Source organism: Pan paniscus, chromosome 12, assembly GCF_029289425.2.
Source record: "Pan paniscus chromosome 12, NHGRI_mPanPan1-v2.0_pri, whole genome shotgun sequence".
NCBI lineage: Eukaryota > Metazoa > Chordata > Mammalia > Primates > Hominidae > Pan > Pan paniscus.
In genome coordinates, this window is record NC_073261.2 from 96,329,749 (window position 1) to 96,357,650 (window position 27,902).

A 27,902-nucleotide genomic window follows, 5' to 3' on the forward strand; every position below is an offset into this window, starting at 1 on the left:
GTAATGGTATTACGAGGTGAGGCCTTTGAGAGGTGGTTAGGTCATGAGAGTGGAGCCCTTGTGAATGGGATTAGTGCCTTTATAAGGGGTGGAAGAGACCAGAATTTTTCCCATCCACCGTATGAGGACACAGCAAGAAGGCACCATCTGTAAGGAGGCAGGCCCTCACCAGACACTGAATCTGCTGGGGCCTTGGACTTCCCAGCCTTCAGGACTGTGAGAAATAAATGCTTTTTGGTTATAAGCCACCCAATTTATGTGTTTTGTTATAAGATCCCCCAATGGACTCAGACAATTTGGCTGGCCAGTTCTGGCTCTGGGTCTCCCATGAGGCTGCCATCGTACATCAGCCAGGGCTGCAGTCATCTCAAGGCCTGACTGGGGGCATCTTGGAGGCTGGATACCACAAGTACCTACCATGAGCTAGGTGGTGTACAAGTAATATATAGCAACAACAATCATAATGTACAATTGGAAGTTATTTCATGTTTACTATGTGTCCAGATGTTAAGTACTTTCCCTGAGTTACCTCCTTTATCTTAATAAAAACCCTACAAGTTTGGTCTGGTTATCATCTCATTGAAGAGGTTAGAAAACTGGGGCTTAGAGGCCAGGCCTGGTGGCTCATGCCTGTAATCCCAGCACTTTGGTAGGCCGAGGTGGGCGGATCATGAGGTCAGAAGAGCGAGACCATCCTGGCCAACATGGTGAAACCCCGTCTCTACTAAAATTAAAAAAAAAAAAAAAATTATCCAGGCGTGGTTGCACGTGCCTGTAATCCCAGCTACTTGGGAGGCTGAGGCAGGAGAGTTGCTTGAACCCAGGAGGCAGAGGTTGCAGTGAGCCGAGATCGCGCCACTGCACTCCGGCCTGGCGACAGAGCAAGACTCCATCTCAGAAAAAAAAAAAAGAAAAAGGAAAGAAAACTGAGGCTTAGAGAGGTTAGGTACTGCGGTCACACAGCTAGTAAGAGGTTGGGTCAGCATTCACACTCATAAGACTGTGCTCTGTGTTCACCGTGCTTGAATGCCTCCCTAGGCATTTAGGATTAACAATCCAGGAGGTGTGCACAGATGAGGAAATTGAAGTTCAGGGAGGTCAAAAACGTGGTTGAGGTCACAGAATCAGTAAATGGCAGAGCCAGGATTTAAACAGAGGCCTGACTCCAGAGCTCATGCTCTGTCCTCTCCATCACATTGCTCCAGAACAGAGGAGACAGACACAGAAAGGAGAGAGTGCAAAAGAGCCAGGTAGCCAGTCCTTGTAGCACCTCCTGCTTGTTAGAAAAGGCATCCCCTTCAGGGTGGCTAGGTGCTTGGCTTGGCGAGCTCAATCCACACTCTCCTCCTTGGCCAGGCACTCCTGGTCGGGGCAAAATCTGAGTGTGACAGCCCTGGGGAAGGTGACAGGAGACGAATGGGAAAGAAGTAGCCGTAAGCAAAGGAGGATGCTTGCAGAAGAAAGAAGAAGAGAGAAAATAAACAGAAATAAAAGAGAAGGGAGAAAGAAAAATAAATTACCAGATGAGGAAAGAAGGGAAAAGAAAGGACAAAAAAACAACAACAGAAGGCCGGGTGTGGTGGCTCATGCCTGTAATCCCAGCACTTTGGGAGGAGGCCAGGGCTGGAGGATCACTTGAGCCCAGGAGTTCGAGACCAGCCTAGTCAACATAGGGAGGCCCTATCTCTGCAAAAGTTTAAAAAAGAAAACAAAAAGAAAGAAAGAAAAATAAAAAAACAGAGCAAGCACATGGGGTCTGATTGGCCCTCCCAGGTGTAGGCTTGGGACCTTCTCCATGTGTGGCAAGGGAGCCCACCAGGTTGGGGGAGCAGGAGACCCAGTGGAGAGCTTGAAGCCTCCTCTGACTCCAGCTCGCATATTCTTCCCCATGCCCTTGCCTTTCTGGGTCACTCGTCTGGGGAATTAGGGAGAAGAAAAGACACTCCAGCATGTATCTGGCCAGAAGAAAAATGTAGCTTCAGAGAAAATGGGGTGGCAGCAAGGTGAGTTGCCTCCTGGATAACACAGGGAAACCCAATTCAGAGGATAATTGCTAGAGTATCAGAGAGCTGATTAATTGATTAATAGATGACAAAATCGGCTGGGTTAGGTGGCTCACGCCTGTAATCTCAGTGCTTTGGGAGGCCAAGGCAGGAGGATCACTTGAGTCCAGGATTTCAAGACCAGCCTGGGCAACATAGAGAGACCCGTATCTCTACAAAAAAATTTAAAAGGACACAAAATAGGAAAGCATGATTAATGGCTTCACCACTGTGCTTCTCTTTGCAGTTTGTTTCCCAAAGCAAATGGCTTCATTGGCAGAGTTAACGTTGATTATCACTGGCCACTGATGAATCAATGTCTGTTTGCCCTTGTGTATAAATTAGTCAATTCTCACTTTTCCCATGAGGGTATTGAGTGAGAGAAACCATCTGGAGGAGCTGCTAATTTGAAGTAAGTATAAAGAGTTATGAGACTTGGAGGCAGGAAGACCTGGATTTGAGTCCTAGTTCTGCCAGCAGCTAAAGATCAGGAACACCACAGCCACCCCATGGCTTCCAGTGGTCTTATGATCAGCCTTCAGTGGGCTGCTGCTCCTGAAAGCTGACTAGCCTCCTAGAGGCCAGTCTCTAGCAGGAGGGTTGAGCAGAAAAATCATTTTTTTCCTGCCTCCTGCCTTTCCCTGTTCCAATAAGGTCTCACAATTGCCAACTGGCTTTCTAAAAAATATATTTGACCATTTCACTCTTCTACGTATAATCCTTCTATGGCTTCCATCACCGACAGCAGCAAATTCAAATTCCTGAGCATGGCAGGTCAGGCCCTTTGCAGTGTGCCCCCTCACTACCTTGTTAGTTTTGTCTTCTATCAGTTCCTGTGTACCTTGTTACTCTGGGCTTTTTCTTATGCTGTTAGCTCTTACTGAAACCACTTCTCCTTCTGCTTGCTTGGCACTCTGTTTCACCCTTCAGCTTCATCATCCATGTATCCATCCATCCATCCATCCATCCATCCATCAGCCATCTAATTATCCATTCATCCAACCACCCACAAAACTCATCCTGCACTTATTAAAACTCTGTTTCAGTGCTTACCAAGCTTGTCTGCACACTGGAATCACCTGGTGAGGTTTGAAAAATGCTGATGGCGTGTTCCACCTTCAAAGATTGTGACTTAATTAGCCTGAAGTGGCCTGGCTTTGGAATTTTTTAAAGATACCTAAATGAATCTAATGTGTAGACAAGTATTGAAGCTCTTGAAGACTTAGAGATAAAAGTTGGTTGAGACTAGAAATTTAGCATAGAAGGAGAAGTAGACCAGTAAATAATTGTACAACCATGTACACAAGTGCTATGAAAGGGGTAAGCCAGAGTTTCTCAGGAAGGGACACTGATGGGCATGAGAGATGGGTGGCCGGAGGAGTTGAGTCTTCGAGGACAAGTAGGAGAATTCCAGGGAAAGCAAGAAGTAGACATCCGAGTCAGAAGAAAGACCGAATGCAGCAGAGCAAGCTGGAGAGAGCGTGCCACTTCCGGGATGAACGAGGACTTGGCGTGACTGAAGCTTTGAGGGCAACGAACCTGTGGAGGCAGATGGGGCCTCACAGGGCAGGGAGGGAAAAGCCAGTGAAGGCAGGTGTCATGGCTGTGACTGGTCCAACTAAGCAGCTGTGAGGTAGGGGAGGTAAGGCAGTTGGTGGACTAGGAAGGAAGATGGTAGAAACTGGTGGTTAGGCCTTCCCTTCTCCAGAGAAGCCGTCCTCACATTTTTCCACCCACATGCTCCTCCTCACGACAGAGATCCTGTGCATCTTTGTTCTTCCGGCCCACAGCTCTGTGCCTGGGAGAGCATAAATGCTCATGCCTCATCTCGCATGGTGAGGTAGGAAAAGCACAGGACAAAGAGCTTCAAAGGCAGACCAACTAGACTTAATATCAATTCCATTCCTTACAAATAGTGTGCTGTTGGATGAGTCAGCCACATGCTCTGAACTTGGTTTTCTCTATAAGAAAATGGAGATGATGCCAAGCTCATAAGCTTATATTGAGGATTAGAAAAAGAGGTATGTCGGTGGTTCTGAAAGTGTGCTCTCTGGACTGGCAGCACCAGCATCATCTACTAGTTAGAAATGCAGGTTCTCAGGCCCCACCCAGCCCTGAGGAATCAGAATCTCTGGGAGTGCAGCCAGCAGGCTGTTCTAACACACCTTGTGGGTGAGTCTTATGCATGCTCAAATTGGAGAAACACTGATATATGTCAACTACTTCATCCTTGCTTGCTTTTCTAGAAGCCTAGCTACTCTTGAAAAGTGGAAAGAAACAACTGGCACCTCGCTCTGGGATCTGTACCAGTCCCTCCTTTTGTTTTCCTTCCCAAGTCTGGTTATGGCAGATGTGGGGCTTAGATGGTCAGGCTTGGAAATCAGGCATCTAAAAGGGAGTTCCACATCAGCTGTCTGTGCGCACACACATGCTTGACCTCTAAGTAAAACTGTGTGACCTTAACCTCTGAGCATCCATTTTCATCTATAAATGGGAGTGATGATAGTTATGGGCCAGTCATTGGTCTAAGTACTTTACATCTATTATCTCATTTTAGCCTCACAACAACCCTATGAAGGTAGTACTATTATTAACCCTGTTTTAGAGATGAGGGAACAGAGGTACAGAAAGGTGAAGAAACTTGCCTCAGGGCGTAGTGATCATGTGTGAAAGTTGGGATTCACGCACAGGCACTCCGGTTACAGGGTCCCCACTCTTTGCCAGTTTGCCTCACCGGGTTTCGAAAATATTACTACATTTGTAAGACATTTAGCATACTCTGCTGTGCTTTGTTAAGGTGAAATGTCTCACCCTGGGTAGTCATGTCTCTGCTCCTCACAATGAGGACTTGGCTTAGTCACTTCACTTCTCCTGGCCTTAGGTTCCAAATGTTTAAAATGGGAGGTTAGACTAAATTAAAGAATATAAACTGAAGCCCCTAAGGCCTAAAGAATAAACTGTATTTGGCTAGAATTTTCTCTTAAATTGAAAGTGGCCATCTTTAAGGGGTACATGCTCTTCCCTGCTCACCCTGTTAGCCCTGATTTCAGCTGTCTACCATAGGCCCACTTCTTGAGTAACCTGGCACCTGGAGGCATTTAAGTTGGAGATCACTGACACTGATCACAACCAATGGCTAAACCTGAGGTCCTACGGATTTACTATTCTTTGAATTTCACCTCCCTTCCTCCCTGCAATCCATCGTCATGCTTTACCTGGGATGTTTCTTGTGCAAAGGCAGCTCTGAGCCTTGGCTCCTTGCCTCTCACTGTTACAGAAGCCCTCTGCTTGGCCTGGCTGCCAGAGGTGTCAGTGTTCCTATTGGCGTATGCCCCAAAATTGCTGATTTATATTTGTTTCTGCAAGGGAGACAGATAAAGCTTGTTTTAGGGTGTATAGTTAAGCCAATTTCAGAATCTCTTACACATGGAAATAGATTTATTTTCACTTAATCTGAAAGGCTTCCCTGTTTCTAATGCACACATTAAGCAATTGTTGGAAGAGGAAAGACCTTTTATTCTGCTTCATGAGTTCATGCACCCCTACGCTGAATACCTTTCATTTCCTGCAGCAGGAATGCATTCAGTAATTTTACTGGCTTTGCAAATATCCTTCATCTGGCCGCTGGGAAACAGGTGCCAGGTGTTGTTCTATTACTATACTGCCTGACACACATAACAGGCACTCAAGCACTGCTGACTGGAGAAATGAACAGGCAAATTCTTTGCAGCAACTGGAGCCTACACTACCGGTTAAGTAACACTGAACCTCATTCAAGTTATAGTAATATATATCATTTTTAGAATTCCATACAGCTTATAAAGTCCTCACACGTTCTCTAGAAATTATTTTTCCTATTTTAAAGTCGAGGAAATGGAGCTTCCAGAGGTTAACTTCAAAGTCACACTGTGACATTTAATTTTCTGAGGCCTCAGGTTACCATTACCAAATTAAAAGCCAATATTAAAACATAGTTTTCGACAGAAAACATTTTTGAAGTGGTATAAGCTAAAGCTTTAGATACTAAAACAAACATTGCAGAAAAAAAATCATGTATCACAGAGGAAACAGTACTATTGCATCGCACTTGATAGTCTGCAAAGCATTTTCTCCATAATTCGATTCTGCCCAATGATGTCGTGCCATTGCAGTAAGACGGTCCCTTGCATCAGAGCTCCTGGTACTGCACCCTAGAGGACGAACAGCAACAAGAACTGACTGCCCCAACGTTTCTCTTTTCCAAAAGATAGGTTTGACTGGTGGTTGAGTGGAATTTCTTGCACACTCATGCCACCTACTGGTACTTTTCTGGTAGCAAAGCTTCCAGCTTTTTTTTTTTTTTAATTAAAAACATTTTTTCAGTGTAAACTTTATCAGGATCATTTGAATGTTTTACTCATTAGCCCAGTTCTTAAAAATACCGTCCCCTCAAACTTTGAAACTCGCTTCCTGTTGCTGCCCTAAGGAGCCTTCTCTAACACAGAACCTGACTCACTTGAAAGGGACTGAAATATTTTATTCCTTTTGGCATATTGACAAGCTTCAGAGACGCCTCTGAACACCTTGCATTGGGCTGGGATCCTGGGGGAAGGGAGATGGGTTAGCTAGGAAGAGATTACACTCGTGGAATTTTCTGGAGTTCACAGTAATGTCTCCACTTTGCCCAGTATTTCCTGGGAGGGCTCCAGGTAGAGTGGGATAGTTGAGAAGGTGGTGGCCAGCTCCTTCCATGGCAGTTCAACTGCTGGAAAAGAGGGAAATTCTAAGTGAATTCCAAGGAGTGGCGGAAGCCAACCTCCTCTCCTGGGTCGGGGGCATACCAGGGAATTTCTCAAACTGCACCAGTTCCTGAAAACCTCTGGTCTATCCTCAAGGACACAAATATCACCTGCAAAGCTGGGCTTTCAAATTAGCTTTGGCTACAGGTTTTTAAAATTACTATATGGACTTTGTCTTTGTATTTTGCTTTAAATCCAGGAGGAAGAGATAACTTGTTCATCTGTAGGGCACATCAGAAGAAGTATATAAACCATTTATCTCACAACCTTAGGATTCTTTAAAAACTGGACGAACTTCATTCTAGCAGTAGTATGCAATAAGCTGAGACCAACACAGGAGAAAATGAGTCAGTTGCTGTTAGTGAAAGCTCTGGCAGGTTCTCAAAGTTAGCTTGTCTGCGGGGGGAAATGGTGGCTTTTTAATTACCATTGATATTATATTCAATGAGCTTTTTACCTTTTTCTCTTCTGCTCCATGGTAGGAGAAAAATAGCAGCTTTGAAGATTTTTGAAAGCAATGTAAAATTATATTATAGAAGATTAAGAAAAATTCCTTATAATGAAAAGTCAAGATAGTAACATTTAGTAAACTGCAGATTTCAAATCCTCATTTGCTGAAAGGTTTAGCAGTACATGTTAAATCCAGAAAGGATTTAAAGAACTTTGAAAGCATTCTGGTCATTCTATAATTTAGAACAAATTAGGTTAAATTGTGAAGAGTTGTTCAGGATTACTGAAAAAAGTAATCCAGATATATGCATACTGCTTATCAACAGGTTTTTATGTTCTATATTTCACTATGTTCTGACAAGATTTAAGACAGGGCTTGTTTTTACAATTCACACTTGAGAGAACTAAGATTCAGAGGTTAACTGACTTCCCAAAGTCACACAGCTAAAGTTAGTCAGCATTGATGGTTTTTTTTGTTTGTTTGTTTGTTTTTTGAGACGGAGTCTTGCACTGTCGCCCAGGCTGAAGTGCAGTGGTATAATTTCGGCTCACTGCAACCTCTGCCTCCTGGGTTCAAGTGATTCTCCTATCTCAGCCTCCCGAGTAGCTGGGATTACAGGTGCTCGCCACCACGCACAGCTAATTTTTTGTATTTTTAGTAGAGATAGAGTTTCACCATGTTGGCCAGGCTGGTCTTGAACTCCTCACCTTGTCATCTGCCCGCCTCAGCCTCCCAAAGTGCTGGGATTATAGGCGTGAGCCACTGTGCCCGGCCGAAGATATGTCTTTATATTTCACATGTAGCAGTCTTCCCAGAAACTAGATGCCTCTTTCCCAGGGACTCTTCTGCTCCTTAAAGCCAGTTTATCTAATTGGTGTATTAATCCATTTTAAGACACTTTTTAAAGCAGATGGAAAGCCATATTAATGTTTTTTTTTTTCTTACCCATACTTCTTAGCCTATCAGCCTCTTGTGACATAGGCTTTTATCAGGTGGTAACATACCACAACTATATTTTCAATAACCCTTTGAATGATTCTCATGTATTAGCAGATGTTTTGTAGCAGCAAGGTTGTATGAGGTGCCCATGAAAATGGGGCTCTCAACTATAGCACTGGCCATGACATGGGTAATGGGCATACATGGTGGGTGACTATCGGGGTCATCATAAAGCCAGTCCCACATGGCTTGCACATGAAGTATATTAGCTGCTTCATCTTGGGTGTTCTGCTTGGCATTTATAGGGGAAGTTGGACAGTCCCCATTCTCAGGGTAAACAGATCTTACAGTGGCTTTTTTAATCCAGTCCCCCAGACTAGCTGTTCCTCAGGAATAACCTCCTATGTGTCTGGATCATGTTTAGCCATCTGCAATCTTTCAATAGTGAGCTGTGGGTCCTCCATCAACCCAAACATTTCTTCCATTCTGCAGCATTTAAAACAAAAGATACTGCCCCTAAATTACTCTCATAGTCCATTTTAGTAAAGGTTCCTCAGGAAGCTAATGATACGGATCTACGAAATGCAACAAATCCTTGTACATTATACCTTCTGGTTTCAAGTTACTTGGTTTTGCCTTTCCCCGACATTGACTACCTTCTTGGTAACCACAGATCTGAGAGGTATTTTGTTGTTGCTGCATAACTTTGCCCTTGTGGGTGGCTCAGCGGCTGAAGCTCAGCCTGAAACCTAAGCTTGGTGCAGCATCAAAGTTGGACCCAGCACTCTGTTTCATTTTAGCTATTATAGATAATAACCAAGGGATTGTATAGTTCACTTTTTTCTTATTAGCTTGCATTTCCTTATGCATCCAGTGAATCACCTCTCTACGAGTTGGATCTATCTCTAAATTTTACTGGTAGTAACTGAGTGCAGCTGCAGCTCTATACCATGGGTGGCCATGTGGCCACCCAGGAATCAAAGGTTTCTGACCCATCACATTTCCATCATTTTTCTTGTCCACCTTTCTAAGCCAGGGCCCTTCTAGCAAATTCCATCTGTCTGATAGCAATTGGTAATCAACTTGACCTGCAGCCCCTTTCCCCTCCCGGGAGGTTGCTCTGTGAGGCTGGAAGCACCTCACCTTTAATCATGCCTGTATCTTTCCCATGATCAGCTCTACCCTGGCTATCAGTCAATATTCGCATACAAAAAGATAATCATTTGAAAATTCCAAGGATTTTAGGGATTGTATTGCTAGGAAATGGGGACGAAGACCAGGAGACCAAATACATATTTCACAGTATCAAAGAAACGTGTTACTTTTGGAGTTTGGCAAAAACAAACAAACAAACAAAAACTGGATTTTTGGCTCCATCCGAGACCTATTCAGTACTGGGGAAGGGTATGAGGACATAACTGACATGTTTAACAAGCCTCCCAGGTGGTTATGCTGCAGATGATTTTTAAAACCTAAATATGTAAAGTGATGCCTAGGATTATACAACCCTGAACGATGCTTTGGACTGTGTATTTTATGCTTTACCACAGACATTTCAATTTGAGAAGCCCAATATTTTAAAATAAGCCATACAATTAACACCCAACTTAGAATATCCACCCTAATTTCTGCTTAGTTCTGCTTTCTTCCTATAATAGATCTTATCAGTGCAACGTGCTAGCCTGATAAGAGTCCTTCAGTTTAATCTTGCTTTATTCCCAACTCACACAGATTAGAAGTAAATTTATATGGCTCCTGGTAGGAAACAGGTGTTAAACAGATGAACAATTAGTGGATATCTGTTTAAACTGAGATTTTTTTATAACTGATGTTTAGAAATGAATCATCATAAACATGTCTGAATATTTTACAACTGGTAATTTCTTAATTCTGCCCCACCAAAACTTACCTGTTGACTGACTTAAGCCTGGGCTTGGGCCCAGACTCTGATTTAAACATCCTATATGACTTTATGAGTAGGTAAATTTAGGAAACAGATGGTACTGATATTTTTCTCCTCCAATCCCAAAGTAACAACTCCTAACTGTAACTTAAATCTTCACATAATTACTAAAATTATTTTTACCAGGAATGTTCACTTGAGAGTCTAAATAAAAGCACTTTAAGATCAAAACAACTTACGGTTACTGTCACCTAAGACTAAGAGGAAGAATTTTCCTCTTCAGTCAGGGGGAAAAAAGCTTAAATCTGTATATTCCTCAGTAACCTACTTAGTTCTAAGTTCACCTCTACTTGTTTAACTCTCCCACCCCAAAGCAAAAATCATTCCTATTAATTAGTATCCCCATCTCAAAATAACAATGGTTTTCTGTAAATAATCCAAAGTAGACCTTCCAATATATATATATATATTTTTTTGCAAATGGAAGTTTTTAAAAGGCACAGAGGAGCTTGCTGCTGGTACCTGCCAGTTACCTAAAAGTTAACCTAGTAATATGAAATTTTTTTGTTTATATATACACTGAACTATAGTTATCAGTATCTAAGGCAAAATGATCTCAGAGAAGTTAATACTGGCAAAGTCAATGTCTTCATGTGTGAATTAGGCAGTTAATAAAGTCAGACATCACTATCATTGCCAAATGAAGAAAGCTACAGGTACTCAAAGATACCAAGTATGTGTTCAGAGATAAAAATTAAGATGATCACTAGACAAGATCAGTGGAAAATAAGCAGCAGTACTGCACCAATGCAAGACAAAATATACTTTATTGTGACAGCAAATGCACATAGTGCTGTAGGTAAGGCATGCTACTAGGAATCTGCATATAATCAAAAGCCAGTATGGAAATGAATGGAAATGAATGCTGTTGTTCTCAGATTGAGTCCATGGTGGAGAAAGGATAGTTTGTGTCCACTTATTTCAAATGCAGTATCATACCTACTTAATCAGTTACCTATGCTTCTAACCAACAGCCCAGTGGCAAATAAGAGGAACTTAACTGTACTCAGAAGTCACTTTTAATATCAACGACAGAAATATTTCACTAATTCAACTGAGGCAAATTTCCTTTCTAGACAAAGGACCTAGAAATTGAGCATGCAAAACATCCATCCATTCATTCATTCAAATAATTAGCCAATTTTACCGTCATTTAATTCCACCAGAAGCAAATACTAGAATATCTAGAAGTAGTTTGGGTAAAGAAACATTTACATTTTAATATTTTGTAATGTCATAAATTTGGGGCTAAAATAACACCAGGTCAAATTTGATCCCTTTGTATGTGAGGGTACAAAGTACAGTTTTCGTTTCAACAGCTGAACTTCTGAGAGAAGAGCTGAAAAAAATTATAATAAGAGATCTAGGCCTTTGATGGAAACTATTAGGCTCTACAGACTTGTCAAAAAATCAATGCAAAACTGAGGGGGAAAGGCTGAAATGCTTTGTAAAGCAGTATTTTTAGACAAGTTGCTTCATTTCCCCCTTTTCTAAAACAGATGCAGATTAAATTTTTTTTTGCATGAATGCACATTGACATTCTGTTCAACTGTTTTCTAAATGCAACACTGCGGGTTTCAACAGTATGCTTTCATTTAAACAAAGAATATTATATGCATGGTCAATTTAGTTTAAGAGATGAAAAAAACTTTACTACTATGAAAATTGCTTATCAAATACTCTCCTCTTTTATAAGGTGTTTTTAAAAGCAACACAGGACCAAAAGCATCCAACTATTACTTTATTTATATTACTATGCTTAAGTTACATGGAAAAAGACAACCCAGCAGTTCTGTCCCATCTCAGAAAATGTTTCCAATCAACACCAATTATGTGGTGACAAATAACTAGGAATGGTAACATCTTTGGGCCAAGACTGACAAGGAAGAATGGGCTCTGGTGCTACGGTTCATCTCCAACAAGAATATGGCACACCGGCCAGCACAAGCCATGCTAACACTGAGCCTTTAGCGCTGGGCACAGATTCGGATCTCTTCTCTGAAGCTAGCAAATCAAGTGAAATAACTGGGTTTAAAAAAAAAAGTTTAAAATGAAGCCCAAGTTTAAAAACCATACTCCTAACATTTTCCTTTCACAATTGACATAAAACACACTTTTTCACTCTAACAGCCCAGATTTTTTTCCTTACATAGCTCACCACATAGCTGCAGACAGACTCTTCTGCCTCAAGATGTAAACATAGGGTAAAAAATTAACGGCATCTGCATAATATTCTCTCTACACACTGCTGTTGGATGGAAAATACAAAATTAAAAAAAAAAAAAAAAAGAAAGGTTCCATCTTAGATTCTCACAACCTCTTGTTCCGCAGTTCATTAATCCGACTCTGATGCTAAGGTGACAGTGTATGTAAGTAGATTTTTGTTTTCAGTGAAGGAGACCTGGGAAAAGATGGATTTCTCTCTGTATCTTCAAGAGTTATCAGATGGTACATGCTCCTCAAAGCCCTCACTCTCTCGAACTAGAGCACGTTCCAGGATCACGCGGCCTTCCTTATATCGCTGGCTGTCTTCAGTGGCAAACTCATAGATCCATCCCAGTTTGCTATTGCAGTTTTTGCAGCTCACATCTCGAACCATGTGGCGGCCAGTGAGCATGACCCGATCTTGAACTTCACTGTACTGCAGGTTAACTACCTAACAAGGGACAAGGAAAATCAAAATTGCAAGGCATGTTAGTTATTTGCCAAGTATGTACAAAATATTATGGTTAATGCAACAGCAACTTCAGAAAAGGAGAAAGAAGTTGTTACTTTAGTGAAACCTGTAATACCCAAGACTTATTTATAGAAGCTGCTGGGGCAGGCAGACATCTGGAAATTGCACTACACTAGACATCTAATGCAATCATGCACTACCATACTAGCCTAAGTCACACTATTTAAACATACTAGTTACATTTCTGTGTTGCAGGTAAGAAAAAGTCCTGGAATTGGAGCCATAAAATGTAGGTTTGGGTCCAGTTGTAGTAATTCATCATTATTCAATGATGAGTGCAAATAATACAATCCGTGTAAAAGAACCTAATGCACCATAGTTATTTCACAAAACAGTCTGTCAGTTTGTTTCTGAAAATATACTTTATATATAGACTGGGACAGATTAAGCCTACTAAAGACCATACATCTGCAGTACATAGTTTTAAAGTGAATTCAAAGACAATGAACACAATGAAGTGGGTCTGAGACAATGTGTAATGAATTTCCACTGATTCTGAATACCCAACAATCTTCTACACTTTCCTTTTCTGTAAAGGGCCAGATAGTACATATTTCTGGCTTTGACGGCTCTGTGGTCTTTGTTGCAACTTTTTAACTCTGGCACTGTAGCATGAAAGAAGCTGTAGACAATACGTAACGCACAAGCAGAGCTGTGTTCCATTACATTTACCAAAACAGGCAGCTGTCCTGCTGCAGTGTGCCCTCCTCTGTACCAAAATAAATGTCAAAGAGTATGCGCCATCAATTCTGAGAAAAGCTGCTTCTACATGGAACAGAGGAGTGCCCACTGGGGAAGTTCATCTGATCTTCTAAGAACAGTACCCTAGACTAGCTATGTTCCTTAGCCTAAAATACTTGGAAATTCAACTTTTCTATTATATACCAGATTCTGGGAGGCAGAATCACGGCATCCAATTTGAAAGCAAGCCAGAAATTAGACAGGCAGACTGGGCACACACTTGCAAATCAGAAAAACACTCTTCCTGTCAGCAAATCCATGGAAGGATGATTGGTGAGCATGAATTGGAGCATGAAAAGTTGGTTAGATGATCCTTATTCGCTGTCAAGTTATAATAGTTTAACGCCACTATCTCCCTATATGGATAAACCAGTGACATGTGGAGAAAGGTAGGTGGGTATCTTGACCTGTTCCTTCCATTGTCTGTGCTGAAGTCGCTACCAAATTCTTACACTGAACATTTCCTGAGGCAACAGAGATCACACTTCTTTATACTTTTTTTTTTTTTTTTTTGAGACTGAGTCTCACTCTGTTGCCTAGGCTGGAGTGCAGTGGCGCTATCTCAGCTCACCACAACCTCCGCCTCCCAGGTTCAAGCGTTTCTCCTGCCTCAGCCTCCCGAGTAGCTGGGACTACAGGCACACACCACCACGCCCAACTAATTTTTGTATTTTTAGTAGAAATGGTGTTTCACCATGTTGGCCAGGCTGGTCTCGAACTCCTGACCTCGTGATCTGCCCACCTCGGCCTCCCAAAGTGCTGGGATTACAGGCATGAGCCACTGTGCCCAGCCTACTTCTTCAAACTTCCAAGGTTAAAATCACATCCTAGTAACACCTTCCTAAGGTCCCATCAAAGACGAGCTAGTGGGCAATCATTTCTGTAGATTTCAAGCTCTCATTCTCACTCTTCCTGGTATCTCTAAGCTCTGAGGGGGTATTCTGGTGTTGCTGTCAAATACAGCCAATGAGCCCACTTAGGAATCAAACTTTTTCTCACTAACCTTGTTAAAAAGAAATGCTCTGCCAGTGGCGCCTGTGAAACGAGTGGAGATGAGTTCTGAGCGGTTGGTCAGGATCGTATCACAGTTTGCACAAGAAAACAGACGGGTACCACCGATATGATCAAGGAAAATTCTGCCCATTTTTATGGCTGAAGTTCTAAAAACCTAGGAGCAAATAGAAAAGGATAACAAATGCATTATAATAATCATGTTAGCACCTACTTGGGGGGTGTCATAGAGAACAATTTATATACGTTATTTATGTAATCTCTGCTTTGTAGTACTCAATGTGTGAAATAGCTGATCCTGAACAAAAAGATCCAAAGTTCACACACTGAACAAATAAACAGGCATGCCTAACCTAAGAAGATTTTAAAGCAGTGAGCCAAGGAAGTAAACCTATTAGCCAAGGCCAAAGAATAGTGTCACTTCTCTTATGGCTGGTGTGGAAAAAGAAAATGGAAAGTGGAATTTCAGAAAATGAATGCTGTAAAGCACTGGCAGAGAGGTGAGAAAAAAGGTTTAGCATAAATGTTAAGTATACGTTCTGAGCATGTATAATTTCAGAAAAGAATTGTGAGGTTTCAGTGGGATACAAGTAGATAAAGGGGCAATTAGAAAACAAGAAGAGAGTAGTCTGGTTTGAGAACACAGAGTGAGTAGGTCTGTGATCACCAGGTGCATTTACAACTATAGAGGTGATGACTAACTTTAAGTCAATGTCTAGGGAGCACTGTTACTAGGTACTTATTTCAAAATTGTCACAGCTCTGTGAGGTTGTTACCATCACTTCACAGATCATCCAAGTCAAGGCTAAAAAGGTTATTAACTGGTCAAAGGTTACAAAGCTGTTAACTACAGAAAAGTACAGAATGCAATTCACCTAATTCAAAGTTCTTCCATGATCCTACACTGCCTCCAAGATGGTCCAGGCTGGCATAAGGCTAAAGCAATGAGAACAGAATAAGGGAAAGATAAGCTTTCCCATACATAACTTGATTATCTTTAAGAAATCTTACTGATTCAATAAATCATAAAAGCGCTGAAACACTGAAAAGACGTAAGTTTGAAACATGTCTGAAACTAGGCTAACACTTTATAACATTCAAAAGTTAGGGAAGTTACTATATGCAAGTTCTTAAATTCATCATAACTAATTATCCTAAACAGTATTCTTAAAGATCTAGATATAGTCAAGAATATACCACAGTTTTAATTTAAAACATAATTTATTCTCAGGTATAGTTATCAGCGCCTGTGTTTTAAATATTTATTATACATCTTTCCAATGGCATGCAGAGCTAATGTAACTGCCACTGTGGAAAAAAAAACTCCAGAATGCATGTTTGTAATGAGAATCTACTGTTGTCTTAAGATTGGGGGAATTCCATTATAAATTTAAAAGGAAATTCCATTCCTTCTAGGTCTATGAACTTCCCCAGCCATTAGGCGGTCCTAATGTCACTAGAAATGTTATCACAAAAATCATTATGACTCCCCTTAAACATTATGAAAGTTTAATAGGGAATAAAAAACAAATGGTGAATATAATGACAATGTGCAGCTAGTAAAAGGAAAACCAGCATATTAGCAAGCATCACAATGAACCTTGCACTAAAACACAGACTTAAGCTATAATATTTAACTTTCTAATTACATTTCTATAAAACAACAAAAGGAAACACTTATTGCCTTATTTCAGCCTTTAAGATTACCGCATTATTTTTTTCCAGATGATTAAGAATACAACACTTGGCCAGGTGCGGTGGCTCACGCCTGTAATCCCAGCACTTTGTGAGTCTGAGGTGGGCGGATCACCTGGGGTCAGGAGTTCAAGACCAGCCTGGTTAACATGGTGAAACTCTGTCTCTATTAAAAATACAAAAATTAGTCAGACGTGGTGGCGCACGCCTGTAGTCTCAGCTACTCGGGAGGCTGAGGCAGGAGAATGGCTTGAACACAGGAGGCAGAGGTCGCAGTGAGCCAAGATCGTGCCACTGCACTCCAGCCTGGGTGACAGAGCAAGACTCCGTCTCAAAAAAGAAAACAGAATACATTTATTATTTATTTACATAGAAGTCAGAAGTTGCAAATTCGAGGCCTACAGGCTGAATTCATTTGGTAGCCTAGGAATACACAGTGAACAGATACAAAAATCCTTCCCTAAAAAACATATGTGGACATGTCTGTTTTATTTGGGTCACACAGTTTTTAATTTTCATTTTAAAAAGTTGAGATGACATTTAAAATTTGGAAGATCTCATTAAAGAGCCTGTAGTTTGGATTTCTTTTTAACAATGGGGAGGGCACATATTCTCCTATGGCAACAACTGACTGCAAGTGAGCTGCACCCCCTAACCCTCACCAGGCCATTTTATTTGCTCAGTCTCCACTTTGCTTCACACAATTACTTCACTTCTTTGGTCCTTGAACCAGTATTTGAATGTATGACTCCTGATATAAATAAAACATTCAACAAACCTGTGAGCAGTTAAGTTTGGTCATGTTTCTGAATCTTGATCATTAACAGAAGGGAATCAACAGCAAGGTTTTGGAGTCTCAGCCGTTGAGGTATAGGCCTCAGATTCTGTATGTCTTTGAAGACTAGTATTTGTGCAGTCATTTGTAACCTCCAGCTAGGGGTCTGGGATTCATTATTTTAAAGCCAATTTCCCTTAAGACTTTTAAATACAATATTCATGTTGTAATTTATTTCAACTGTAATGGAGAGTAACTACCTGTATCTACATTGACCACTGTGACACCATACGGTTGTGGTAAATGCGCTGGACTTCCAAGTGAACTTTCCCTATACCTTCTGCCTACATCATTTTATCCTTGGCTAAAAACTACTGTGATCATTTCCTACTGAGGGTAAATACACTTAACATGCCTTTTTCCCCTGATTCCATCTATTTTTTCTCTTTACCCAAGTATTTTTACTGGATTCAATTATATGATTCATTACCAAGACCAAAAATATCTGAGCAAAACCTTATGTTACACTATTCCTAGTTGTGGTTGCCATTTATAGAGAATTATATATATAGAACTGTAGAATGTAGTTTTTGTTTGCTAAGAAAGGTAAGTTAGAATGACACAGGATCTAGCAGAAGCAAGCAAAACATCACTTGCTGTCAAAGGTCTTTAGGAAGTAGAAAAACCTCTGTAGGGTCCTTAGGCTCCAAGAGGTAGCCCTGGCCTTTGCAGGGTTAGAAACTCAACCTAACACTGCCACTATTCAAACTCTCAAGAGGCTGACATCCATTAAAATGCCACTGCTATAGTCTCAAAGTTTGTGTACCCCCCACCATTCATATGTGATATTACCAGGTGATTAGGTCACAAGCACAGAGCCTTCAAAAATGGGATTACTATCCTTATAAAAGGGTCCCAGAGAGCTGCCTGCTCCTTTCCACCATGTGAGGACGAAGCTAAAAGGTACCATCAACAGACATTGAATCTTATGTTGGACTTCCTGGCCTCCAGAACTGGGAGAAATAAATTTGTTGTTTATAAGCCATCCAGTCTATAGTACCCTGTTAGAGCAGCCAGAAGGAACTAAGACAGCCACTTATTTAAGGAGGACAAAGGCCGGGCGCGGTGGCTCACACCTGTAATCCCGGCACTTTGGGGAGGCCAAGGTGGGCGGATCACGACGTCAGGAGATCGAAACCATCCTGGCTAACACAGTGAAACCCCGTCTCTACTAAAAATACAAAAAAATTAGCCGGGCATGGTGGTGGGCACCTGTAGTCCCACCTACTCGGGAGGCTGAGGCAGGAGAAAGGCATGAACCCAGGAGGCGGAGCTTGCAGTGAGCTGAGATTGTGCTATTGCACTCCAGCCTGGGCCACAGAGTGAGACTCCGTCTCAAAAAAACCAAAAAAAAAAAACAAAGGAGGACAGTCATTAAAAAGCTAAGATATAACACTTGAATCAGGCTTCTCTGGACCTGAATAACATACTGAACTCTGCCTTAGACCTAATAATTATTTAGCATCTACACTGTATGGGACACTGTACTTGGTATTTACATACCACATTTAATTTTGACAATTTTTAAAGTAGGTATTTATCACCTCACTTTTATAGATGAATTGAAGAGACTGTGACTTTCCAGAAGTGGCCAAACCACTGCATTCTATTATCTCTCTAGTGATTAGAGGGCTGTCAGATTTACTCTCTCCCTCAGGGTTTACCATCAGCCCTTCCTGCTTCCATGCTGTTCCTCCTGTATTCCCTATCTTGGTTGATGCCAACTGCAGTCACAAACTCTCCTAAACTAGAAACCCTAGTAAGTCATTTAAAAAACTGAAAAATTAACAAGACTTCCTAAATCACTTTTGGAAGTTTTCCTCCCTCCCCTTCATCACTGTATTAGATTCAAACTCTCCTCACATCCGGATAAAACTTTCAGGGTCAGTGAGTGTGACTGTTAAACCCAACATACATTCATACATACCACTTCATTTCTGCTACACAGAGCTACAAAAATATGGTCAAAGGCATGTGCTGCCCATTTCTAAAAGCTCATAGAGACTGCTCCTTTATAAAATATGAAACTTTTTTCTGACAGAATAGAAAATTGCAGGTTATTTTTTAAAAAGAAAAAAAAAACTGCTTTATTAAGGAATACTCTACATGACAAAGTTTACTCACTACAAGTGTACAATTCAATGACTTCTAGTCAATTTATAAAATTGTGCCACTATCACCACCAATTGGCTTTAGAATGCTTCCATCAGTCCCTCAAAAATTCCCACACACCAGCCTGCACCCAATACCTTCTCCAACTCCCAGCCACTGGCAACCACTGATCTGCTTTCTGTCTGATTGCTTTTATATTCAAAATATTTCCCAAGTATGCTAATCACCTTGCTTGGACTTAGAGTAATCCCAGATCTCTTCAGCCCTGTATTTCTAAAACATCTTAAGAGTGAGCTGCTTTCACAGACAGCTAATGTTTGGTGTTGATTCTGGGGGCAGCTTACTGTGTCCTTTAGTAGCAACACACAGGCTTTGGTATATGTCAGTGCTGCAGTTCAAGTTTATAGTGAAATGAGAGCTAAACTCATCATAAAGCTTAAGTTTTATTTAAGATGTTCCCTACCTTATCATGTTATAAATAAGGCCTCTTTGGTACTATCTTCTTGTAGGTCCAGGTTATAAAAATCCTAAAAAGGTTGAATAAGAAAAGTACCAAGCTTGACTGTTTAACTGGAAGACTATTCTTAGTTTATTTGAAATTACCTGAAACAGTGAGGGGCTGGGATGAAAATATAAGTGAAATTTATAGATAATTTCATAGATCGTACTTTAGTATTATTTTCAATTTCCTCCCTCTCTCACCAATAGCATATTTAGCTATCTACAACTTCCAATTTCTCTTTTATCAGAAGACTCTGGTGAAATATTAACATTTTAGGATCTCTGCCTTGTTACAGAATTTTTTTTTTTTTAATTACAGAATCTGTAAGAGGGGAAAAAAAAAAGATGATTCTCTTCAGAAATCTGCCAAAGAGTCTCCAGGAATGCATTATTTTAAAATGCATGATGGATATGATGGACTATATAATTTCCTAGTTTGCTTCCACATCAATAAAACAATTTTCTAAAAAGACTATTGGTTTATTTTACACATACACTATCAAGCGAAATACGGTATCTTGTTCACTTGTCTGGCTCATTGCTGACTGTTTTCCTTAAAAGCTGGGAAGGCTGTGGGTCAATTCAGCTCGCCACCTGTTTCTGTACTGCCCACAAGCTGAGAATGAATTTTGTACTTTTAAATGGTTGGGGGGAGGGGAGAATATTTTCTGACACAAGATATATGACATTCACACTTGAGTGTCAAGGTTTTTAGGAACACAGCCACGCCCATTTGTTTACACTTTACTCCTTCCACTTTACAATGAAGAGGTATGAGGAGCTGCTACAGAAACCTTCTGGCTTGCAAAGTTTAAAATATTTTTTACCTGGCCCTTTACCAAAAAAAAGTTTTCCCTGCTTAAAAACACATTCTGATAGTGAAAGAGCTTTGCATTTAGAAAGCAGTCTTTCCCAGAAAAAATGGAAACTTGGTTGGCATTTGGGATTAAAGCTAGATAGGAGTATTTGAAAAGATTAGTTTAATCCCATTCCCCTTTTCTTTACTGATTTTCTAGCTAAAATCCTTAACTTTCTGTAACCAGTTCAGCATGTTGAAGATCAACTCTAATAAAGATTATAAAAATAGATAATATCTACCAGCTGCTCTCTCCTCTCTCCACCCCCAGGACTTAAACTGTGGAGCTGAGACACTTGAATTCTGGAGATTCCTAGGTTCAAATCTCAGCTCTTCCCCCTTAATAGCTTTGGAAACACTGGGTGAGTTATCCTCTCCTGTTTCATCTGTAAAATGGTGAGAGCAGCAGCCATCTCTGAGTTATGAGAAATTAAGTGGAGATACTGTATTCTGAGAACGGTGCCTAGCACACAGTGAATGCTCAATAAAGGTCAGTAAAACTAGATTATCTTTTTCAACATTCCCCATCCCAACTCACCCTATGACAGATGAGAAAAGCATGGCTCACAAAGGATATGAAACAATAACAATTAACTGGCTTCACTTCCTGCTAATTATGCTAAAGCTAAGCGACCAGGTGATAGAAATCAGAAGCTGGAGGAAAGTTAGAAACCTTCTGAAGCATGTCACAGTTCTGGGTCTTAAAATAGTTACTTGTTGTCCCTATAATTAATAATCCAGTTTGGTTTCAACCCTGGCAAGTGGAATTAGTCAAGGGAGGCACCACTTCCCAGCCCTAAAAATACCAGGGAGGGTAGGTATCTATTTGCATCTCATAGAACCTTCTGATGGAAAAACACCCAGTTCACAGATAAACTTTTCCTTAGTAAATGAAACCATCGCCTCAGGGCATTTCCATAGAATACACACTTCACCAGATCCCCAGTGTTGGACAGACCACAGTGGGTTTTCCATTGCATCAGAAGATGGGACCAAGGCAAGGTACAAAGACTCTGCTGCAGGGAACTGAGTATGCAGGCATCTAGCGCAGAAAGGGTTAAAGGAACCTGCCCCTTGCAGAGGTGGTTTTGTTTTGCAATGACTCTGCTAAAATGGAATCCCGTGGAAGCCAGCTTTCCTATCTCGTTTTTAATCTCTTCCCTCGCCAAAACAAAGGATAAAAACCCAAATAACTTTTAAGAGTGCTGGGTTGATTACTATAATAATCAGCACTTACTGCTATTGTAATTTCATCAACTCTTTATACTGAGTTGTGACTAAACGCTATTTAAAAATCTACGTGGGAAAACAGTTTGATCCATACAATCAACTTTCCAATTTTTGTGCAAAATATGTAACAAGCTAAGTTTTCAGTGACACAAGCAAGCTCTGCTATCCTCTTGCAGTACGTGACCAGTTTACTTTGCTGTGTCAAACGATGTCCTGTTGTGGAATCAGGTCTTCATTTGCAGTACGTTTTAAGGATATATTTTTGTTCTCCCCCCTCAATAATGCCTTATTTTTTCCTGTTTTGTTAGATGACTTTGAAGTTCACTATATTTCAATAACACTTATATTTAAATATTAGAAAATAAGACTAGTCATTTCACTCAGGAAACCGTGTGTGTTAGTGCACAATCTGAGTTGGTCATCCCCCGCTAAACCCTAGCAAGACAATTTCATGGTCTCCTTTGTTGTGATGCAATACCAAAAGCCTCTAACCAGATGGATTGACGTGTAATTTACCTGTCTGGCTTCCCGACTCAAGTGTCAAGTAGCAACTTCAGGTCTAGCTAAGGTTCAGTTCCTGCATTACACTGACATTACTACACAGGATTATCTTAAAACTGACATTGATCTCTATAGTTATTCACCATTAAATCTAGAATGATATTTTAGGCACACATATACCTAGGACTACCTTTATGTCTCATGGACTGTTTTTCAGAGGATAGTAGCTGCTTTAATTACTTCTTTTCATAATTTTTGGCCTTATTTCCTTTCACTTTTTTCTAAACCTGTTTATTTTTCTCATTACTTAAATAGAAAACAGAAAAGGGAAATTAGTCTAGAGAAAAGTTCGCAATGATCCAACCAGGTAACATTATTTTCCAAGCTACATATATTTTACTAACGTCTCATAACTTGCTAAAATTATTGCTCGATCGCATTTGTCCACGACTTTTGATTAAGTTATAAGCTTCTAGAGAAACTATTCTAAATTCTTTGTACTTTACTTCTTACCTAACCCAGTACAAGTATGCGATAAACTTTCAGGAAACGAATTCACCAAGGCACTTCACTTCTGGCATGAATATGTACCCTGGGAACACCACATGCTTTTTGGTTCCTCTTTGGTGGAATGCAGCTGCGACGCTCTCTATGTGGCTATGCAAAGTTAGCTAATATCCTACTCCTCCCAGTTTCTTCACCACCAAGTCTACTAATTTTCCAAAAACACAAGGTTAGCCCGAAGTTACTTCAGGTTTTCCATCTGTCAAGACGACGTGGAATAAAAATCCTCAGATTACCAACAGATCTCTGTAAACAGAAAAAGTTTAAAAATAAATGAGCTGTACAGCTTCCCAGACTCTCCCTTGAAAGGAAGATTAGTTGGTATCAGGATTAAACAGATCTTTGTAGTATTTCAATTTCCCACTCCCGCTGATCCGCACACTCATTTGTCCCATCTACCTGCAGAGAAGGTACAGGAAAGGGGTTGCAAGGGCACGCCCACCCTCCCAACTGCAAGCGGAGGGAAGGCCGCAGCCCGAATCTGGCGGAGCTGGGCCGGCCCGGGCGACCCCCGGGTGGGCTCACCCGGCAGCCGCAGTGGGGCCCGCGAGCGCCCCCGCCGGCCCAGCTGATGGAAGCCACGTGACACCAGCCGGCCAATCGGGAGGGCCCGGGGCGGCAGAGCGCGGCGGCGGCGGTGGCGGCGGGGCCTCCCTCGGCACAACAAACACGAGCAGGAAACAGCTGAGCGGGTGGCCGGCGGGCTCTCTTGGTCCCGACACCCGGCGGGCTGCCCAACCGTCACCCTGCGCTGTCAGTCCCGGGTCCTCTGGGCAGGAGGGCGGGGGAGGCGGACGTTCATGGGGGGGAGGGGGCAAAGGGAGACACCGCCCCAGCCCGGTGGCTGGGCCGCTTGGGCCGGGCGTGGGCCCTGCTCAGGACGGTTCACGCCGTGCGGTCATCGCGGCCCAAACAACTCGGTGAAGTTCCGACTTGGATTCAGGGCGGAGACCGGGCGCGCCCCCGACTATGCGACGGGTGGGGGCGGGGCAGCCGCGGCGCGGCGCGGCGGGTGGGGGGTCGCGGCCAGACCGTCCGCCCAGGGGGCGCCGTGGGCCTCGGCGGCGGGCCTCGGAGGACGCGACGGGGAAACGGGGCGGAGGCGCGGGCGCCGCGCGGAGGGGTTGCGGCTGTTGTCGCACCGGTCGCCCGGCTGCGCGGCGGGGGCGGGCCGACGGCGGCCGCCGCGCCAGGCCTCACAAAGAGCAAACAGCCCCGCGCGTCCGCCCGCGGTCCCAGCGCCGGGGCCCACCCTGAAGGATCGGGGGCGGCCGCTCTGGGACCCTGGGAAGAGCGCGGCGAGGAAAAGGCACTTCCTGCCTGGGCCCCCCACCCTGGGCCGATCCCCGAGTGCCTCGAAGCCGCCCGACCCGAACGGGCGCCTCAGTCCCCACCGGCCCCGAGTCCAGCCCCTCCCGCGGGACTCACCCTGAGCGGCGGTGAGATCCGCGGCTGCCAGCGGCTTGTCGCTCTTCAGCTGGTATGAAGCCCCTCGGCCACCCGAGTCTCCAGGTTTAGTCGGGCCCTGGCCTTAGCCCCGCCTCTCCCTGGTTGGGCCTCAACGTCAGTCACCCGGCGTGGCTCCGCCCCCCCGCAGTCAGCTCTCCCGGTTGGCCCAGAACGCCCTTTATTTCTAGGCCCCGCCCGTGTCCTCGGCCTCCTGCCTTTTTCGCGGAGCCCCGCCCCTTCTCTGGCTCACCCTCCCCCACTCCCGCACCCCTCCGCTTCGCGGCCCACCCCTCTCGGAAGCCGCAGACCCAGGGCAGGCTTGCGACAGCTCGCCCCGCCCCTGACCCAGCACCTCGGACTCGTACAGCCAATCAAAGAGGCTAACTCTGCCCCTTCTCTCGAGGCGGCCAATGTAGTCAGTCTGGGGACCCCCCCTCCCCCTTTCAGCTGAGCGCACACAACACAGCATCCACGTGAGTCAGCTTCTTAAAGGCGAAGGCTTGGCCTGTCTAATTGCGGCAGCTGCGAGACATCGCACGTCATTAGCGTCACCAGGTAGCGGCTGGAGCCGAGCTTCCTGATACCTAGTGAGCCGCGGTGATGACAAATGAAAACAATAAGCTGTTTCCTAGACAAACAGCTGCGTACGTAACTAAAGTGCACCGTGTAATTCGTTTCTTGGAGGCCGTTTCCCCGACCACCCCTGGTAGAGGGCTGCCTTTTGCTTTCAAACCCCTAGCCCTCGAGTCTAAGCGCATAGGCACTCCTAAGAAACATCTGTGGATACAGGATTTTTCAACTGCGCTTGACTTTATTTACAACTCATTTGAATGTTTTTTCTGGGTAGTGGAAATGATTCTCAAAAAGATGAAGAAATTCAGTCTTCTATATGGCGAATTTCTGCCTCAGAGAGTGAGATTTGTTTATTGCAAAGAGCAGCTGTTCCCTTAACCCTTATCAATGCTTAAGATGGAAGATGTTGCTTCTCATTCCATTAGAGTTGCCCAGGTAATTACATCTCTATTAGCTGACTTTCGGGATAAAACCAAAATATTTGATGACGCATACCTCTCAGATTAAAAATGTAGGTTAGCATTTGGGGCTAGTTTGCAACATGTTTAAAGTCATTATTGGTGGAAGAGAAGCTGCTAAGCAAATTCTAGCACTTGACTCCCGCTCATCCCCAAATCCACAAGTATTTTCATTTAGTTCGTCTGAAGTTTACCTGAGCATCAAAGGCAAAAGGACTAGTTATCTTTTAATACGTGAGTTTTCCAGGAGATAAGTTTTTTTGTTTGTTTTCTTTTTGTTTGTTTGTTTCAGACGGACTCTTGCTCTGTCGCCCAGGCTCGAGTGCAGTGGCATGATCTTGGCTCACTGCAACCTCCGCCTCCCGGGTTCAAGCAATTCTCCTGCCTCTGCCTCCTGAGTAGCTGGAATTACAGGCGCACACCACCATGCCCGGCTAATTTTTGTATTTTTAGTAGAGATGGGGTTTCACCATATTGGCCAGGTTGGTCTCGAACTCCTGACCTCGTGATCCGCCCGCCTCGGCCTCCTGAAGTGCTGGGATTACAGGCGTGAGCCACCGTGCCTGGCCAGAAGTTTTAAACATACAGTATTTTAGTTTATTTTCCTTTCTATTTCTTTATTTTCAATTAACATTATTTAATATAAAAGTTACACGTTTATTGTAGGAAGATCATACTGCCTCATTTGATGAGACTTCTGTCTTCTAACAGCTTCATATGTATCCTTCTATTCTTCCCAAATTGAATGTATTATACATAGAAGCATATTGTACTTCCTGTTTTTCAACCTGCTTTTTTTTTTTCACTCAACAATGTGCTATAGCCATCCTTTCATGTCAGATGTGTCTTTTATCTACAAATTTACCTTTGTCTCCATAGTTTTCCGTAGTACGACTTCACCATCTTTTTTTTTGAGGTGGAGTCTTGCTCTGTGCCCCAGGCTGGAGTGCAGTGTCGTGATCTTGGCTCACTGCAACCTCCACTTCCCAGGTTCAAGGAATTCTCCTGCCTCAGCCTCCCCAGTAGCTGGGACTACAGGTGCCCACCACCACGCACGGCTAATTTTTGTATTTTTAGTAGAGATAGGGTTTCACCATATTGGCCAGGCTGGTCTCAAACTCCTGACCTCAGGTGATCTGCCCACCCTGGCCTCCCAAAGTGCTGGGATTACGGGTGTGAGCCAATGTGTCCAGCTTTCACCATCTTTTCTAAATGTTTCTAAACATTTTTCTACTGATAGACATTCAGATTGTCTTCAGTCTTTTGTATTAAAAATAATGCTGTAATCGATACCTGTGTACATGGATAATATATTCAAGTATTTCTGAATATAATCATTTGAAAAGAGAGTACAATGCTTAAACCCACAGAAATGAACACTTTAAGTACCAGATAAAACAGTGGGGACAATGTTTATTTATATAACAATATATATAAAATTCTTCCTGTTGTAAGTGCCTTAAAATTATTAACTTTTAATTTTCATAACAACTCTATGAGGTAAGTACTGTTATCCCCATTTAATAGATGACAAAACTGAGGTACAGTGATTAACTAACTTGTCCAAGGTCACCCAGTAGAGTTATCGACTACAGTATTTGTAAACTTGAAAAATAACAATAAAAATCATATTTTAGAAAGATTAATCTAGATGATGATGATGTGCAGAGGTAAGGAAGGCAGGCAGGAATGGAGCTAAGGTGTGCAGGTTTAACTTTAACAGGAGGGGCTACACAGGACTGACTTTCTACCTGGGTTAAGGACAGAATTTTCAAAGTCAGAGGTTTTATCCTAGGTGACTGATAGTGTGATGGTTTCCCATTGCCAGATATAGTGTGGTTGAGAAGGTTGATTTGGGGTGAAAGAGGCTGAGTCTGAGCTGATGGTGGGACAGTCATTAGAAATAAAGTGTACAATTAAAGGTGATATGAGAAATATGGAAGAGAAATGAAAAAGAAAGGGTGAGAGGTTTGAAGAAAATCTTGCTGGGCTTTTGGTTAGAATTGTGTTATACCAGTAAAGTAATTGGAATAAATTGATACTTTATTGAAACTTTATAATACTAAGACTTTCCTACCAAGAACATGGTACATTTTTTTCCATTTATCCAAATGTTCATTTATGTCTTTCAGTAAAATTTTATGGTGTAGCTGCCTTCCTGTATGTTTTTTACATAACATTTTAGGATTGTATTTAGGTATTATATATATTCTGGGAATGCTATGGGCTAAATTGTGTTTCCCCCCACTGAAATTCATGCGTTGAAATCCTAATCCCCAGTACCTCAAAATGTGACTGTATTTGGAGGTAGAAACTTTAAAAGGTGATTAAGTTAAAATGAGGTCATTAGGGTGGGCCCTAATCCAATCTGACTGGTGTCTTTATGAGAAGAGGAGATTAGGCCACATGGAGAAACCAGGGATGCCTGCACACAGAGAAAAGACCCTTTGAGGATGTAGTGGGAAG

At 42.4% G+C, this 27,902-nt stretch overlaps 1 protein-coding gene across 5 annotated transcripts; it reads right to left on the minus strand.

The window, feature by feature from the left end:
• Nucleotides 1–10,921: 10,921 nt before the first annotated feature.
• Nucleotides 10,922–27,363, minus strand: YPEL5 (yippee like 5). Of its 5 annotated transcripts, none has more exons than XM_063594640.1 (5): nucleotides 24,385–27,363; nucleotides 23,142–23,202; nucleotides 15,538–15,598; nucleotides 14,655–14,819; nucleotides 10,922–12,829 (listed from the first exon to the last, which is right to left on the minus strand). In XM_063594640.1, the coding sequence occupies exons 4-5, from the start codon at nucleotides 14,793–14,795 to the stop codon at nucleotides 12,605–12,607; spliced, it is 366 nt and encodes a 121-aa protein (XP_063450710.1). In that variant the 5' UTR covers nucleotides 14,796–14,819; nucleotides 15,538–15,598; nucleotides 23,142–23,202; nucleotides 24,385–27,363; the 3' UTR covers nucleotides 10,922–12,604. The 5 variants fall into 5 exon arrangements, with proteins under 5 accessions (XP_063450710.1, XP_008950757.1, XP_008950761.1 ...); XM_008952509.4 differs by having other exon boundaries at nucleotides 22,906–23,202; XM_008952513.4 differs by lacking the exon at nucleotides 23,142–23,202.
• Between the last annotated feature and the right edge of the window lie 539 nt (nucleotides 27,364–27,902).

Excerpts from the sequence above, each read along its gene's own strand:
- YPEL5 (XM_008952507.4), bottom strand. The coding sequence starts at position 14,795 with ATGGGCAGAATTTTCCTTGATCATATCGGTGGTACCCGTCTGTTTTCT. Across the intron at positions 12,830-14,654 it reads GAGCATTTCTTTTTAACAAG|GTAGTTAACCTGCAGTACAG; the intron begins GTTAGTGAGAAA and ends GTCCCTTGTTAG.